At 36.2% G+C, this 14649-nt stretch overlaps 2 protein-coding genes and 1 long non-coding RNA gene across 6 annotated transcripts; all 3 read left to right on the forward strand.

Annotated features, from left to right (window-relative positions):
* The first annotated feature begins 413 nt into the window (after positions 1–413).
* LOC113302040 lies at positions 414–3118 on the forward strand. Of its 4 annotated transcripts, none has more exons than XM_026550880.1 (5): positions 414–658; positions 1010–1139; positions 1822–1918; positions 2557–2637; positions 2855–3118. In XM_026550880.1, the coding sequence occupies exons 1-5, from the start codon at positions 634–636 to the stop codon at positions 2990–2992; spliced, it is 471 nt and encodes a 156-aa protein (XP_026406665.1). In that variant the 5' UTR covers positions 414–633; the 3' UTR covers positions 2993–3118. The 4 variants fall into 4 exon arrangements, with proteins under 4 accessions (XP_026406665.1, XP_026406663.1, XP_026406664.1 ...); XM_026550878.1 differs by having other exon boundaries at positions 428–658; positions 1010–1145; XM_026550879.1 differs by having other exon boundaries at positions 431–658; positions 2852–3105.
* Positions 3119–4828: 1710 nt separating this feature from the next.
* On the forward strand, positions 4829–6175 carry LOC113305775. The gene is made up of 4 exons (XM_026554779.1): positions 4829–4924; positions 5184–5719; positions 5935–6071; positions 6164–6175. The coding sequence occupies exons 1-4, from the start codon at positions 4887–4889 to the stop codon at positions 6173–6175; spliced, it is 723 nt and encodes a 240-aa protein (XP_026410564.1). The 5' UTR covers positions 4829–4886.
* An 80-nt stretch (positions 6176–6255) lies between these two features.
* LOC113303119 lies at positions 6256–6849 on the forward strand. The gene is made up of 3 exons (XR_003337309.1): positions 6256–6290; positions 6398–6488; positions 6597–6849. It is a non-coding gene; the product is annotated as an uncharacterized LOC113303119 (long non-coding RNA).
* The last annotated feature ends 7800 nt before the right edge of the window (positions 6850–14649 follow it).

Genomic DNA, 14649 nt, shown 5'->3' on the forward strand with positions numbered 1-14649 from the left:
CAAGTTTACTCTACTTTTGTATGTATGTTAAAGATGGTCACTTTTCAGGTGTTGAATAATCCTTTTTCAGTACTCAGGAGCCATAAAATTGGGAAGTCATATAAGTTTGTTTTTTTACCCGATGGGTACCCCGGACCCGGTGATTACCCGTGACCTTTACTGGGTCCGGTTCTGGGCCAACATATTGTGAAACCGGCCCCGGAACCGTTAGGAGCAGGAACCAACGCTGATATGTCGGGTCCGGTTCTGGGCCATGTACTATCCGGAAGGACCCGAACCCGTTGACAACCCTAAGCTTAATTATTTTGGTTCTAATACAAATGCAATAAGAAAAACTTACCAGAAAATAATAATACATCTTTTTCGGATAGTCTTGTGTGTCAAAAAATATCCATCTTAGATTTACGATATGCTGGTCACTGTTTTTGTCTGTCATTTCGTAATTCTGTGAGAAATCATGGGTTATTAACTTGAGAGCTCCACTGAGCTACTATCAGCCAAGAGAGAGAGATATTACGGTATAAGTTAGAAACCGATTCAACCAAAGCAATCACAAAACCTTCTCTTCTTATTAGATTCAATTCCTCTCTTCTTATTAGATTCAATTCCTCACTCTCTTTCTCACCGGTTCCAATGGCGGAGTCTCTTACAATTACTGGTACAAATTTGTTTTCCTCTTTAAAAAATGAAAATAAATCTGATTATATTCCTAGGTTTCTGTTATCATAATTATCATAGATACGAAAATTAGGGTCGTCAACTTATCTAATCTGAACATTATCAACCTCTGGATCTCTTGATTTCTGAATGGTATTGTAATTTTTCGTTTTCTAATACAGATTTTCTTTTAGGGGAATGAACATAACGCTAGTTTGGCTAGATTAATTATGTCTGTGTATGTATGAGTTTATTTGTGAGATCCAAACATCATATTTAGGATAGGGATAGAGTGTTATGCTCCATAAAGTCTTATGTACTATTCTAACTTTGGACGTTATTTTCGATGTAGGTGGATCACATTTTAAGTCGGGCGAACCTATGACAATGAAGAATAAGTCACTGGGACACTCGTCAAGACTCACGTTCCAACGGAAATCAAATCACTTGGGAATCAGTCGAAATTTATCTGTTCGTGCAGAGTATGAGTATGTTTAAATTACTTTTGATTCATCAGAGATTGGTCTTATTATTTTTATGATTAAATTAGAACCCAACTTTTTTTTTAACAATTATTGGTCACATCTAAGGAAAAGATAACACAAGCAGTTCATTTCGCAACCTTAGAGTTTTTCCTTATGGTGGTTTTGTGTAAATTGTCACCTCAAAATATTTAAACTCAGAGAGAAAGGGAACTTTCATGTAAATGATTATATTTGATATGCGGTAAAAAATTTCTTTTAACGTCCATCACATCTAACTTGCCATCATCTACTGTTTGTACACCTAGACCAGCGGTATGTGTCAGATCATTTTTATCCCAGTTCACTTATTCCTAAATATCTAATGTACAATTTTTAAGATTCTTATGAGGGTGTATATGGCTTCTCTCCAATTCCTTGATTTGGTGTAGCGAATGTCGCACAGTCACTCACATATTAGCTTGTCAATACAGATCACATGCATGGATGTGTATTTCATACACTCGTTAGTACGGGTAGGAATGATTGGAAGATTTTTAAGATTCTGAATTAGCCCCTTATATAGTGCTTTGTTATGGTAGACTTTCGATTTTTTGGTGGGGTTAATAAATGGTTCTGCCATTTTGGCTCAACTTAGGACTTCATTTAACATCTGTTAATTTTTCTCTCTTTAATATTAAAGTGATGGAAGTAGAGGTGGCGGAAGTGGTGATTTTGTTGCTGGGTTCGTTCTTGGAGGTGCTGTCTTTGGAACTCTAGCATATCTCTTTGCTCCGCAGGTAATCTAGCTTACTGTTTTATCTTTTATGCTTTCCTGATTAATCCGTTATAGTTCTATTCATGGACTAGTCCATCCTAATGCATGGGCTGCTGGAAGGTCGTGGCTCTGTCAAATAAGATAATTGGCCGTCTTCCGCATTGTTAGTCATTAGTGTGGGCCACTTCTAACTTTATTAACCAATATGTAAATTTACCTAGGTTAGTAAGCTTATAAAATGTTGCCTATCCAAAATCCGAGTTATTGACGTGAAAACTAGTGGGGATCTGGCAGTATCATTGAGTGAGACTTAATTTTTGCTGCTTCTGATCTAGTCATCCCAAAACAACTTGAGCCCACATATTAGCATTGATGTTTATTGGATTAATCATTTATTTTGTACTAGATTTAAGTGTTTAAAGGTTGGACAGATTTTGGAAACTCATCTTTTAAGGTCTATGCTTGCAGAAACCTTAGATTTTGTGTCGACTTTCACTTTTTCAGACATCTTGGCCTGCATTTTGATGTGTAGTTTCTTAAATTTCCTCAACCTAGGCAAGTTAGATGTTCACTGTGCTACAGACTTTAAACTAGTAAGAGTCAAATTTTGTTCTGGCATTTGTTTCAACCGGTCGGCTGTTGGCACATTCTTCTGAACAGATAAGGAGATCCCTTCTTAACGAGGACGAATATGGATTTCGCAGAGCAAAACGCCCGATATACTACGACGACGGTTTAGAGGTAACAATAACTTCAATTTTGGCTCAGTGGGCAATTTATGTTGTTTTAAAGCAATTTATGGTCTCTCATGTGTAATGTGGGTAAAGCAGATACAACCACGGGCTGCGACTTAAGTGTATTTTAGAACCCCCTAAGTAGGACTGGAAGGATGGCGGAGTTGGTCATTTTTATTTCCGACGGGTATAATATATTTTTTATTTTCTTTTGACAACAGAAGACCAGAGAGACGCTCAACGCAAAGATAAGCCAATTGAACTCTGCCATCGATAATGTATCATCACGGTTGAGAGGCGGAAAGAAAAAAGAGGTGACAGAGCCCATTGAAACCGACTCGGAAATAGAAGCTACAATTTAATCATTAACTGTTGTTTTTGTGCCTGGGATACCAAAGTTATCTTCACCTTTAACTGTGTAAAGGATTCAAACATTTTATTCAGTTAGAAGATTTGTCTTTTCTGATGCAAAACACGCCCTTGTTTGATGCTGGTTTTAAACCCTTCTAGTTGATGTCTGAATTTGCTTGCTATGGAATTTACCCAGTCCAGTCCCCCACCAGAATCCTATTGATAAGGTCTAGAGTTACTCCCCTGCTTTCTATAAATCGAGTTAGTGCTTAGATAATTTTTACTTGATTTAAAACTGTTAATTCTCGTGTTAATTTACTCAGGGAAAAAAGTACCTAAGCATAAAGGGAAATGAGGAGCAAACATCCTTCAGTACTTTTGCTGAGCTTTATCGTCACAATCTTTCAGTATTTTTTGGGAGCTTTATCCTCACCATGTCTATCTAGATGGGCAAGAAAGTCTTAAATGTTGAAATGAAGCCAACGTACGTTGGAATTTGATTCCTCAATTCCTAGTGTCACAGTTCACGTATCAACATCGTGATTACATGATCGTTATAAGAATAACAAAATAATCAAAACCCTTATACAAATTACAAGTAAATCGCACCCTAATATAAATAAAAATATCGATTAGAAGTAAATCGCAAAGAGAGAGCCATAAATATAAGAGGGAAGAATGATGGCATTATGCGGAATCGATTCCGATCATTTAATTTAATTTTTTTTTTTTTGATAAGAGATGCTCCTAAAAGAAAAGAGTAATTTGGCCACGATCTTGTAAATCCTAACGTATCTAGATGCCCTAAATCTCTTTGATTTTTTTCTTGTTTCGTAAGCTTTATCCTCACAGTTCACTTCTTGTTTGTCTATCCCAGACCCCGGTACCTTTTATCATGGGTGTAAGATGTCGTGAAGCTTAATGTCACAACGCATCCTGCTAAAATTTGGGCACATCACACAACATGACAGCTTTGTCAGATATGTTGTGCTAAGCATTTCGATACACCGGCACTTCACAGTACACTGCTCACTGCACATCATAACACATAAGAAAACATATTTAGCACGTGGAAAACATGACACAACAGTTAAATGGGCCAGATACCTGGCGGTTGTCATAAGAAGTGCATGACGCAACAACAGTTAAATGCGAAAATGCGTTATACCCACGTTCTTCCCCCAAGACATATCATCACCTTAGTGGCTAATTCGACTCCCTCCAGAAACATGGAGAGGATGTCATACCATGGGGGACAAATGGTAGGGCCGTATGGGGTATGAGTGGGGTACGTAGCAGGGTTGAGTTAAATGGGCCAGACACCTGGCGGTTGTCATAAGAAGTGTAGGGCTCAGGTTTCGAAAACCACTTACGTCGGTATGGGAAGTTTTTCTTTATTTATTTGCCTATCTATTTGGTCTCATTGGTACTAAACCTTTTATTAGAGCACCTGCTTTTATGAAAGTTAAAAGGGTAAATTAATAAAGTGTCCTGTTTCAAACCATATAATTAATAAACCGGCCAAGCTTTTAAATTCTTTTAGAAACTGGCCTTTCCGTTAGAGTTGACACCTGATCCCACCAGATCGGTCAGCTGCGTTGAATAAGTCAAACTCGGTACGAGAATTTACTACTGTGCCCTTGCCCATTTAAAGACGCGTGTGGTGTAATCTCTCACCACACTTTCTATTTCGTCCTCTCTTCTCCCTCGTTCTCTTCTCCCTCGTTCTCTTCTCCCAGTTCTGAAACTAGGGTTAGGTATTGAAGCTGTTTGAAAAGAAAAAGAAAACTGATGTTATTGAAGTTGTTTTTGTTGAAGACATAGATGTTAGTGAAAGACCAGGGTGTATTTGGAAGAAAAGTTCTACATATTTAGGGATTCAGAGATAGTGGTGATACAGTGAAGATGAGGTACAAACCGGGATTGAAACTGTCTGAATCAAGGTAAGATTAACGAAACCCGTGACTTAATATATGATGAAAATCATTGTATTGATAGTTAATTGATTTAATTGATCGATTGATTTTTAGGGTTTCTGTTTTTTTTCCTTTGTAATTAGGGTTTATTTGAAACCAAATTTTTATTGTTTAATTGGGGTTTAATTTTTGTGATTGGGTGTTTGATTTTAAGTAATATTGCTTAATTAGGTTTTCATTGGGTTTTCATAGGTTTATATCTGATTTTGTTTCATTTGTGTTGCAGTCAGTTCAAATTTAGGAATATCAGTGTATATGCGGAGCCAAAGAATGAGACTTTGGTATTTCCTGATTGCCATAGAGATGAAACAGAGTTGATGACACTTAAGTATATGGTGTATAAGGGTTTGTCTATGGATGTTAAAGAGAAGTTTAATTTATATTGGTTTAAGGAAGAATGTCTGCCACTGCCATTGTTAAACAATGATGATTTTGATAATTTTTGGGAGGATTCTTTTGTAAATGAGGATGGATGTATATGTTTGTGGATGGGGATGAAAGACACAGTGTTTGGGACTCCAAAGACTACACCAAAGAAGAAGACAGTTAGTAAGGGAACCAACCCTAGAAGATCCCCAAGGCTAAATAGTATGGATAAATCAGTTGAAGGTGCATCAAGAAAGCTGAGTTTCGTGGATGTGCCCATGTCCAAACATTCTCAGGCTAGTAGCAGTGGTTGCAGTCAGTCAAAAACTACAAATGAAGTTAAGTTTGTTGAAGATGTGGACAATATTCAGCTGGAAAACACCAAAGAAGATGAATGTCACCCAATTGAGAATCCAGAAGCTCCTCCAGTATATGACAGTGATGAAGACATTGAGTATGGGTCAGATGAAGAAGAACAAGAAGAGAAAGAAGAAGAAGAAGAAGAAGAAGAAGAAGAAGGCAAAGAAAAAGTATATTTCATTTATAACTGATTTCATTTATTATAATTTGTAACTTATTATATGGTACTGATGTTGATCTTGAATATGCAGGTAAGGATGTGGATGAAAGACCTGCTTACATGGATGACTTTGATGATGATTTTGGTCAGTACATGAAGGGTGAGCATGATGTAGATCTTTTCCCTGAAGAAGAAGTTTTTACTCCAGTAGATCCTAGCAAAATGGAGGTAAAAACTAGATTTGCAAATAAGGAAGCATTTAAGAAACATCTCAGGGGTTATTGTGTTCTTAATAAGTGTCAATTTATTTTGGATATAAGTGCTCCCTCTAGAATTAAGGCTGAGTGTAGGTTTAAACAGAGTGTTGCAGTTGGTGCTTATCTCAGTAGAGAAGATCCTGCTTATCGCAGTGAGTGCATTGCATAACATAAGGCCACAATGGAGAAAGTAAGATTTCTCTTTTTTTAATCTGTACCTTGTCTCAGAACTTATTTATGCAATTTCTAGGCCTTAAATGTATCTAGCACTAACCTTTACATACTCTGCTTGAGCAGGTACTGCAGTGATTACTATTCAGTGGAGAACTATAAGGCCACATATGCACCAACTTTTGCACCACTAGATGATAAAAGTGAATGGGTCCAGGTACTTTTTCTTCTTAAATTTGTAACTATATGCCTTATTTATATTCTCAACTACATTGATATAAGTGCATTTACAAGAAGAAGGGAACGACATCATTTGTTCTTGCAGCCAAACATGAACAAGAAGATCTTGAACCCTCCTCACAGTAGGAAACCAGGAAGACCCAAGAGCAAGAGGGTAAGAAGTTATGATGAACCTCGTGTCGAGAAGACAAAAAGGAGGTGTGGGAAATGTGGAAATGTTACTAACCACAACAAAAGAACATGTGCTGGTGGTGAAGTGGGATCTAATCCAACTGCAAAGAGGCAAAGGACTGAATGTGATGCACAAAGCTTCACCTTCAGCAACATAGAGCCAAGTCAGACCACCAGAGTTAGGGGTGCAGCTAAGTCAAACAAGAAGAAGAGAACGGCATCATTTGTTGGTGAATGTTTTACAGGGCCTGGCAGTCAGCCTTTGGCAACACCATCTTCTACTCCAGCTTCCACAACACCTATGAGTCTGCCATCTATAGCACCATCTTATACTCCACCCTCTACAATAAATAACCTTTATCATAACTTCTTTGGCATTGGATCTGTATCTCAGAATATAAAACAAGGAAAGGGAAGGGGAAATGGAAAGGCTAAGAAGAAATGATTTGAGATCCGTTTTCTGATTTTTTGTGTTTAAGAAGACAATATTTTTTTCTTTTGTAGACTTGAATTAATGCTGAATCAAATACTATGGTTCATGTCTTATTTATTTTTATTTTTTTGATCTGTTGAGTATGACAAATTCCGACCGTTGCAATGAGTCACCGAGTTGACTCGATACTGGTTTGGTTACGAACTCAGACGAGGGTTAAGTCGTCTTTTACCTAGCAGGTTAACTGCCACATAGCCAGTTAACTACCTAAATCCGTTTTTTGAAAAAAACGGGACGAAAAATGTCAATATCGGCCAGTTTATATAAATATTCAAAAAAACGGCCAGTTTCTTAAATATGGTTCAAAAAGGTGGTTACTTTATTAAAAATCCCAAGTTAAAAAGCTAAGCTAAATTTAGCTTTTAGTTTTAGCTTTCGGGAATTTTCCACACTGGTGGAGAAATTTTTAAACCCGTGCGTGCATAATATTTGTGTGTGACTTCAAAGTGTCGGTAGATAATTTGTGTTTTCAACGGAAGAGACATTATAATTGCGCTTGTCCGTGAGCGGAGATAAAAAGTGTGTTTTTTGCAGACACAATTGATAAGTATGTTTGTCTATGAGACACACTTATAAACCACGTCTGATGAGACGCACTTAATACTCGCGTAATTATGATTTGCGGGTATATAACTTCCTATTACGGACCTTATCGCCTTTTTCTAATTTGCATGTATCACACGAGGGGTAAAGTGTCATATACCGTATAGTGTCAGTTTAGGGTACATATGAATTGTGCTCAGCCATTCGGGTTTTAGAAACCAGCACACATTATAAAGGCGTTTGTAATTAAAATAACGAGGGTACTGACGCCACAATCTTTTCGTATCAATCTACTATAGACATATCTTATGTACACTTACAGAAACAATAGCTGCCAAAAAATTATTTCAACAAGGTGGAACTTGGTATAAATAATAAGCTCGAGACGAGACCAATCTATGGGAACGTATCAAGTTTGATTAACTATAACTATATATAATGCAGAAAGTAAAGTAATGACACAACACATAAGATTTTGTTAATGAGGAAAACTACTTGGCAGAAAAACCCCGTAAACCTAATCCAGTTTTGAATACTCTCGGAATTAATTCTTTATGACGGCCGTAACTTCGTATAATTGAGACAAAGTAAACTACTCATAGTTACTCAGTTCGTTCATTATCCCTACGTGTGCAACCAATCTGGTCTCCACACGTAAATTGCAAGAGAAGACTTCTGATCTTAACTCCTTTGGATCGTTACCCGAAACAATAAAGGACTACCATGTTCTAATAACCACCTCATTTGTGTATCTCCCAAATCCGACAATGATCAAAGATAAAGATGAGTATAAAGGATCTCCTATTTAATCAATATAAACTCCTTTTGGTCAAAGATCAAACCAAGACAAATATTATCAGTGAACAAGCGTTATCCAAACAACTTTACAAGGATAAGAAACTCGACAATTTGTTCGATCTTTGTACAAGTCTTACATCTACGAATAAACAGCTTGTTTGGATCCTAGGTAATCAAAAGTGCACGAAGTATCACAAAGATCAATATACCAAAAATAAAAAGTCTTATAATCTTCAATCTTCAAAGTAACCTGCACAAGCAACTTGATTTCTATTAATGATTAATACACACCGAAGAGAGTCTGTTAACGTTAATTGTTCAAAAGTTCTATCTACAAAGTTTAAATCACGAGATCTGTAATAATTAATCCTCAAACAAATTTGAGTGGCCTCATATCAGAAGAGAATGACGATTGAATGATCATTTGATGTATCAAGGATAATATACCAAAACTAAAATAACAATACGATTTAGTTTCCCACCAACGGTACTACTAAAAGCTTTTATATCCTAAAGAAGATTTGATATGAAGGCAACACAAGAGATTTCACCTAATTATATTACTCTCCTTTATCAACGAGTTGGCTTCCCACACAAATGGTTAGGCAGTATGTCAAGGGATGAGTTTATAAGAATAGAAGCTTCATTGTTTATAGTGTTATGACTAAGGCTTGAGTGGAACATAAGGTATTTCCATTTTCAAAATTCCAAAAATATACTAAAAGAATATTATTTTTGGAATTATAAAATACCAATCGTATTCCAACTCATAAGCCGAAATCAATCACTCTTAGTTGAAAACTAATATTAACTAACATACATACATATGCTTTACTAACATAGCAATTAGAGATACGCAAACCTCTGATATATGGTAAGCATATATATTCTAATATCTAAAAGATAATTGAATTTGGTTCAGGATATTGCCTTGAGTATAAAAGGAAAATACTTGAACATTAAGATATAAGAGTTTAACACATGTTTAAATCACCATGTCGACATTGTGTGAACATTCCAAGTTCAAACTGTGTACATCTCGGTGTTTATAGAAACTTGAAGATAACAAACACACCGAAAATGTATAGGATGTTTGAACTATGTCAATATCGATACTTACTTGGGGTCGGTCTTTACCACTAGGGATCGGTCCTTTACATGAATCAGTGTTGGACTTAGAATCGGTCCTGGGATCGATCCTGAACCTACTTTTGGCTACAAATTATTATTTCACAAGTCTACTTTTTTGGATTATGTATATGATGTTACGTTGAATCATATTCCAAGGGTTTAATTCATTCCGGAAGTTCTACACACTAAATAATAACAAGTTACCGATTTATGTTATGTCAATTCACAAAGTCCATAGATAAACTATACTTCGTAACTCTATATACCCAAGTTGTAAACAACAACTAGTATATATTTCCTTCATACTTTTATCATAGTATAATAACCAATTTATCGATACTAGAGACAAGTAAACGAACTTTACTTCATATGTTATGTTTTCGATAAATACCGAATTTTAAGAACTAAGATAGAAATGGAACAAGTCAAGTATGTTGTTACTAACCTTAAACTGAAGGATGATGTGTCTGTTGATGCCGATACGTCTTCAGGTTCTTTATGGGTACCAAGAGCAAGTGTCAATATTTTTATGTTCCTAGTCTAACCCAAGGTTTGAAAAACGGGTCACGGTTCAGATCACGGGTACTAGGCGTGACCGTTATAACGCGTTTTGACATGTGTGAGCACGTTTTGGGTCAAAAACGCGTTATACAGGAATAAAACGCGTTTTTTTTTGACATTTTTTTTAAATAACAGGTGTGATAACCGTTAAATAGGAAAAATAAATAAATTATGATATGAATTTCCTATCTAACGGTAATCACATGCGTGAAAACGGTTAGAACGGGTCTAAATAACGTTGGTACTACATTTTTTTTTTCATTTTTTTGCATTATTCAATTTATTTGATTTTTTATTTATTTGTTTTGGGTTTTGTACATACAGATTCATGGATATTTTATGAAATTCACAACCATGAGTCTATGACTTATAGCAATGCATTGTATTTACCGTCTATCGACAACATTTATACACGCATACTATCACTATCAACTTGATACTATCAAGTTGTCACTTGAATAGTTGAATGGACTCCCCAATTTTTGAATAATGCATATTCGTATTCAAAAACAGTCAAAACTTAGTTGTCGATGATAAGTGAAAATGATATAATATTGTAGTAATAATACTCTTATCTACTAGCTACAAGACTACCCAACAAGGAATGCAAGTGGAGGAGACCAGCTAGAGAAAAAGAGAGTGAGATAGGGAAGACAGGGAGTCAATTCTTTCTTCTTCTTTTTTTGGATTTGGGGGTGTGTATAATTGTATATACACTGTATGCTACATGTGGTTTAGACTCTAGACTCAAAAGTTAAAGAAATAATAATAATAATAAAAACTAGTTGGTTTCGTGATCAAAAGACATGGCTAGCCTATGTTCCTATACGCATGCAACAAAATTTCTAATGTTTCAAGAATATATTGATTACCTAGCTAGCATGGCTTCTTGCACAAAGGAATGCTTTAAAAGGATAAGAGGAGAATTGAAACGAAATCAATACCCCTTCTTCCCTGCTTCTTGCGCAAATGAATGCTTTGGATTTTGAATTTCTCAAATACAAGTTTAAGAGGTAATATTAAGTTGTTTTTTTTGTATATTTTTCATTCAATTAAAGTTATAATTTGTTGATACATTGTTAATTTATTTATTATCATTTTTTCTTTCATGATGTCGGAGTAGTGATGTTAATGTTGATGTTGAAAATTATCTTTGAGTTTGAATTGAGCAGTTAAAATTTTGAAAATTTTGTTTCGAAAAATAACACAAATACAATCTATGATTAGGAGTTTTATGCTTTAAAATTAGAAATGTTTTAAGAACCACTCTCGACTGGCTTAGGTCCGAAACAGTAAAACATATATTCATAATTAAATAGTCCATCAACTTGAATCAGTTAATGCGTAAAAAAATCTTTGTTTCTTTATTAAAAATAGCATGATGAATTGATATATGGTATGTTGTATACCTGCTCTCAATCATGAAAGAAAAAGGCTGCATGATCTTTTTCTCTCATTTTATTTTTTTCATGCATATTTTGTAGTATTAAATGGATCCTGGTCCTTTAATTTTTTTTATTTTTTTTGAACTTTCAAATATTCTAAGTTGAGTAAATTATTAAATGAAACTTGTTATTTCTAATTATAATGCTACTCTGTAAATATTTATATTGATCGAATACGACCACTTAACTTAATAATATATGTCACTTATTTCCATGTAAATTTTTCTAGTTACAGAATATAATGGAAGGATCGACATCCACACAATCTGCAAAACGAGATGCTTTTCATGCATATTGTATTCTAAAGAGTGATGGTTAAAAGTTAAAGTGCAGCTTTTGTGAAAAAAAAGTATCTGCGGGAATTTCGCATTTCAAAATGCATTTGGCACAACAAAGAGGTACAATTACTCCCTGCATGCATGTGCCACCTGAGATAAGAAAAAATAGCAAAAGTTTAAGTGCAAGATAAAAAGAAATCAAAAAGGCAATGAATACCAGAAACTGAATATGAAGATACAGAAATTCAACATTTGTATGAAAATGAACCGTGGAACCCTGTGTATGATATAGATGAAGAAGAACAAGATGTTCATACAGAAGAACAAGCGCCGGTAACACAAAAGAAAATGGGAGGGTTCTCGAAGTTCAAGAACTTATTTGGACGAAAAAGTAAGAATACTAATGTCGGAGAGGGTACATCACAGCGTCCACGTGCCTCTATGGACATACCTAGTTCTACAATGCGTACACCACACTGTAGATGGTGTATTTTTAACAAAGGTCAAAACCGTAAAATCATGATACTGCATGTTTCTGACACGGCTTCAGAGATCCATGTGACGATTCGTGTTTTACGAAGTATGATGCATATGTCGCTCGAAAGGCCTCTCCGGAGCGTTCGACACCGGGCATTTCATCATAGCCTCTATGTAGAATAACGCAATTGGGCGGTTCTCTGTAAGATTGATAGCTTAAAGCCTTCAGGAAACCGGTGACAGTCATTGTTCCCTGAATACATAGAGGAATTTGCCTCTACATAGAAGAACAATTGGGCGGTTCTCCATAAGATTGAGAGCAATAATGTCATCAGGACTGTGATACTCACTGTTCCTGACTATGTAGAGAGACCCGTGTATAGACTCAGGCGGTCCTCCATACATGAAATGTTGAGAGGACAAAACGTCTTCGGGACATTAGCAACACCCGCTGATTTACTGACTGTACGCAAAAGATTAAATTCTAGGTCATATTCACCACTGAATTCCTAGAAGATAATCTATCTTATCTCATTACTCCTATTTCATGATCGAAATGGTAATAGATAAATGTATTAATCCGATTTCATGATCGAATCCACGGCTGATCTCATGAAATGGTAATAGATGTTACTCCGATTTCATGGTTGAATCCAGGCTGATCTCATGAAATGGTAATATCACCACTTATTTTATTACTCTGATTTCATGATCGAATCCACGGCTGATCTCATAAAATGGTAATAGATATTACTCTGATTTCATGGTCGAATCACCACGGTCCCATGGAATGGTGATATCACCGCTCATTTCATTACTCCGGTTTTATGCTCAAATCTGCGATTCCATGAGATGGTGATGAAATTATCATTTTATTATTATGAATCCATAGTCCAATCCGCTGATGATTTTATGGATTGATAATAAAATAACTACTCATCTTATTACTCAGTTTCATGAATTATTATCTACTGAATTTCATAAATCAGTAATAAATACCCAACAACCGGGCATCTGGACCATCACTGAGTAATCCCCACAAAACTGGTGCGAGTGTAGTCGACAATGATGCACGACTGAGCACCCGGATGCACGAACGAGTGTCCAAAAAATATGAAATAATGAGGAATCCTTCGCAAAACAAGAGAAAATAATGAATATTAATAAAATAATAAGAGGCGCCCAAGGCCGGGCCCACCATCTGGTCGGCCGGCCGTGCCCTAGACATGGTCGGCCCGTGCCTCTCCCATTATTTTCCTTATTTTTTGTTATTTCGTGAACTCACGAAAACTCCTTGGTTTTAGCAACTTTCCTTGTTTTTGCAAAACTCGTGAATTCTCCATAACTTGGTGGATTCACGAAATAATATTATTATAAAATAAGGAGAGGTGTGCGGGACCGGGCAACCTAACCGTCCGGCCATGCCTAAGCCGTGGACGGTCCCACACCTCACAATCCTTAGCCTTTTATAATTAGCATTCCCTAATCTCACGAAACTTCTCCGTTTCAACAAAAACTCGTGGATTCTCCATAACTTCAAGGATTCATGAAAAATAATAAAATAGGGAAAGGTGCCGGTCGGCCATGCCCTAGCCATAGTCGGTCCCACACCTTGCAATCCCTAATCTTGCATAATTATTATTTTTCTCAATTCATGAAACTCCTGGGTTTGAGCAAAATTTATGATTTCTCCATATTTTCTCAAATATTGCTCAAATCACGAAAAACCAAAAGCCAACATAGTCGCACAACTGGCTAGCCTCTCACGCCAATTTTAAATGTTAAAACACTTTTATTTTAATATTTTCAAAATATTGATGAATTGAGCAAACATGCTCATTCCAACAAAAATCGAGAATTCTCAGTCAAGATGAAACTCTTCTGAAAATTCACTATGTTGCTCGAACGCGCATCAGAAAATACTGAAACTCTCAGTATGGAAACACGGACACCACGGAAACACGTGCATGCCTCCATGACCGACCAGAGTCATTCCTAGGGCTTGCACAAATCCGGTCCCACATGTTTTCATAATTCTGACCTAATTTGTTCAATTGCTCACACTGGGCCCGAACTCTCTCCAACCAACTGGAGAACCCTTCAAATGACCAACAACTGGTCCCGTGACCACCAAGATTCGGTCCCATGTTCTCTTGGTCGGTCCTCATCTCTCATACCTAGGTTTGTCACCTAACGCTGAATCCAGCAATGTTTCAATAAATGATGAAACCTGCATTTAAT

This window comes from Papaver somniferum, chromosome 8 (genome assembly GCF_003573695.1).
Source record: "Papaver somniferum cultivar HN1 chromosome 8, ASM357369v1, whole genome shotgun sequence".
In the NCBI taxonomy this organism is placed as follows: Eukaryota; Viridiplantae; Streptophyta; class Magnoliopsida; order Ranunculales; family Papaveraceae; genus Papaver; species Papaver somniferum.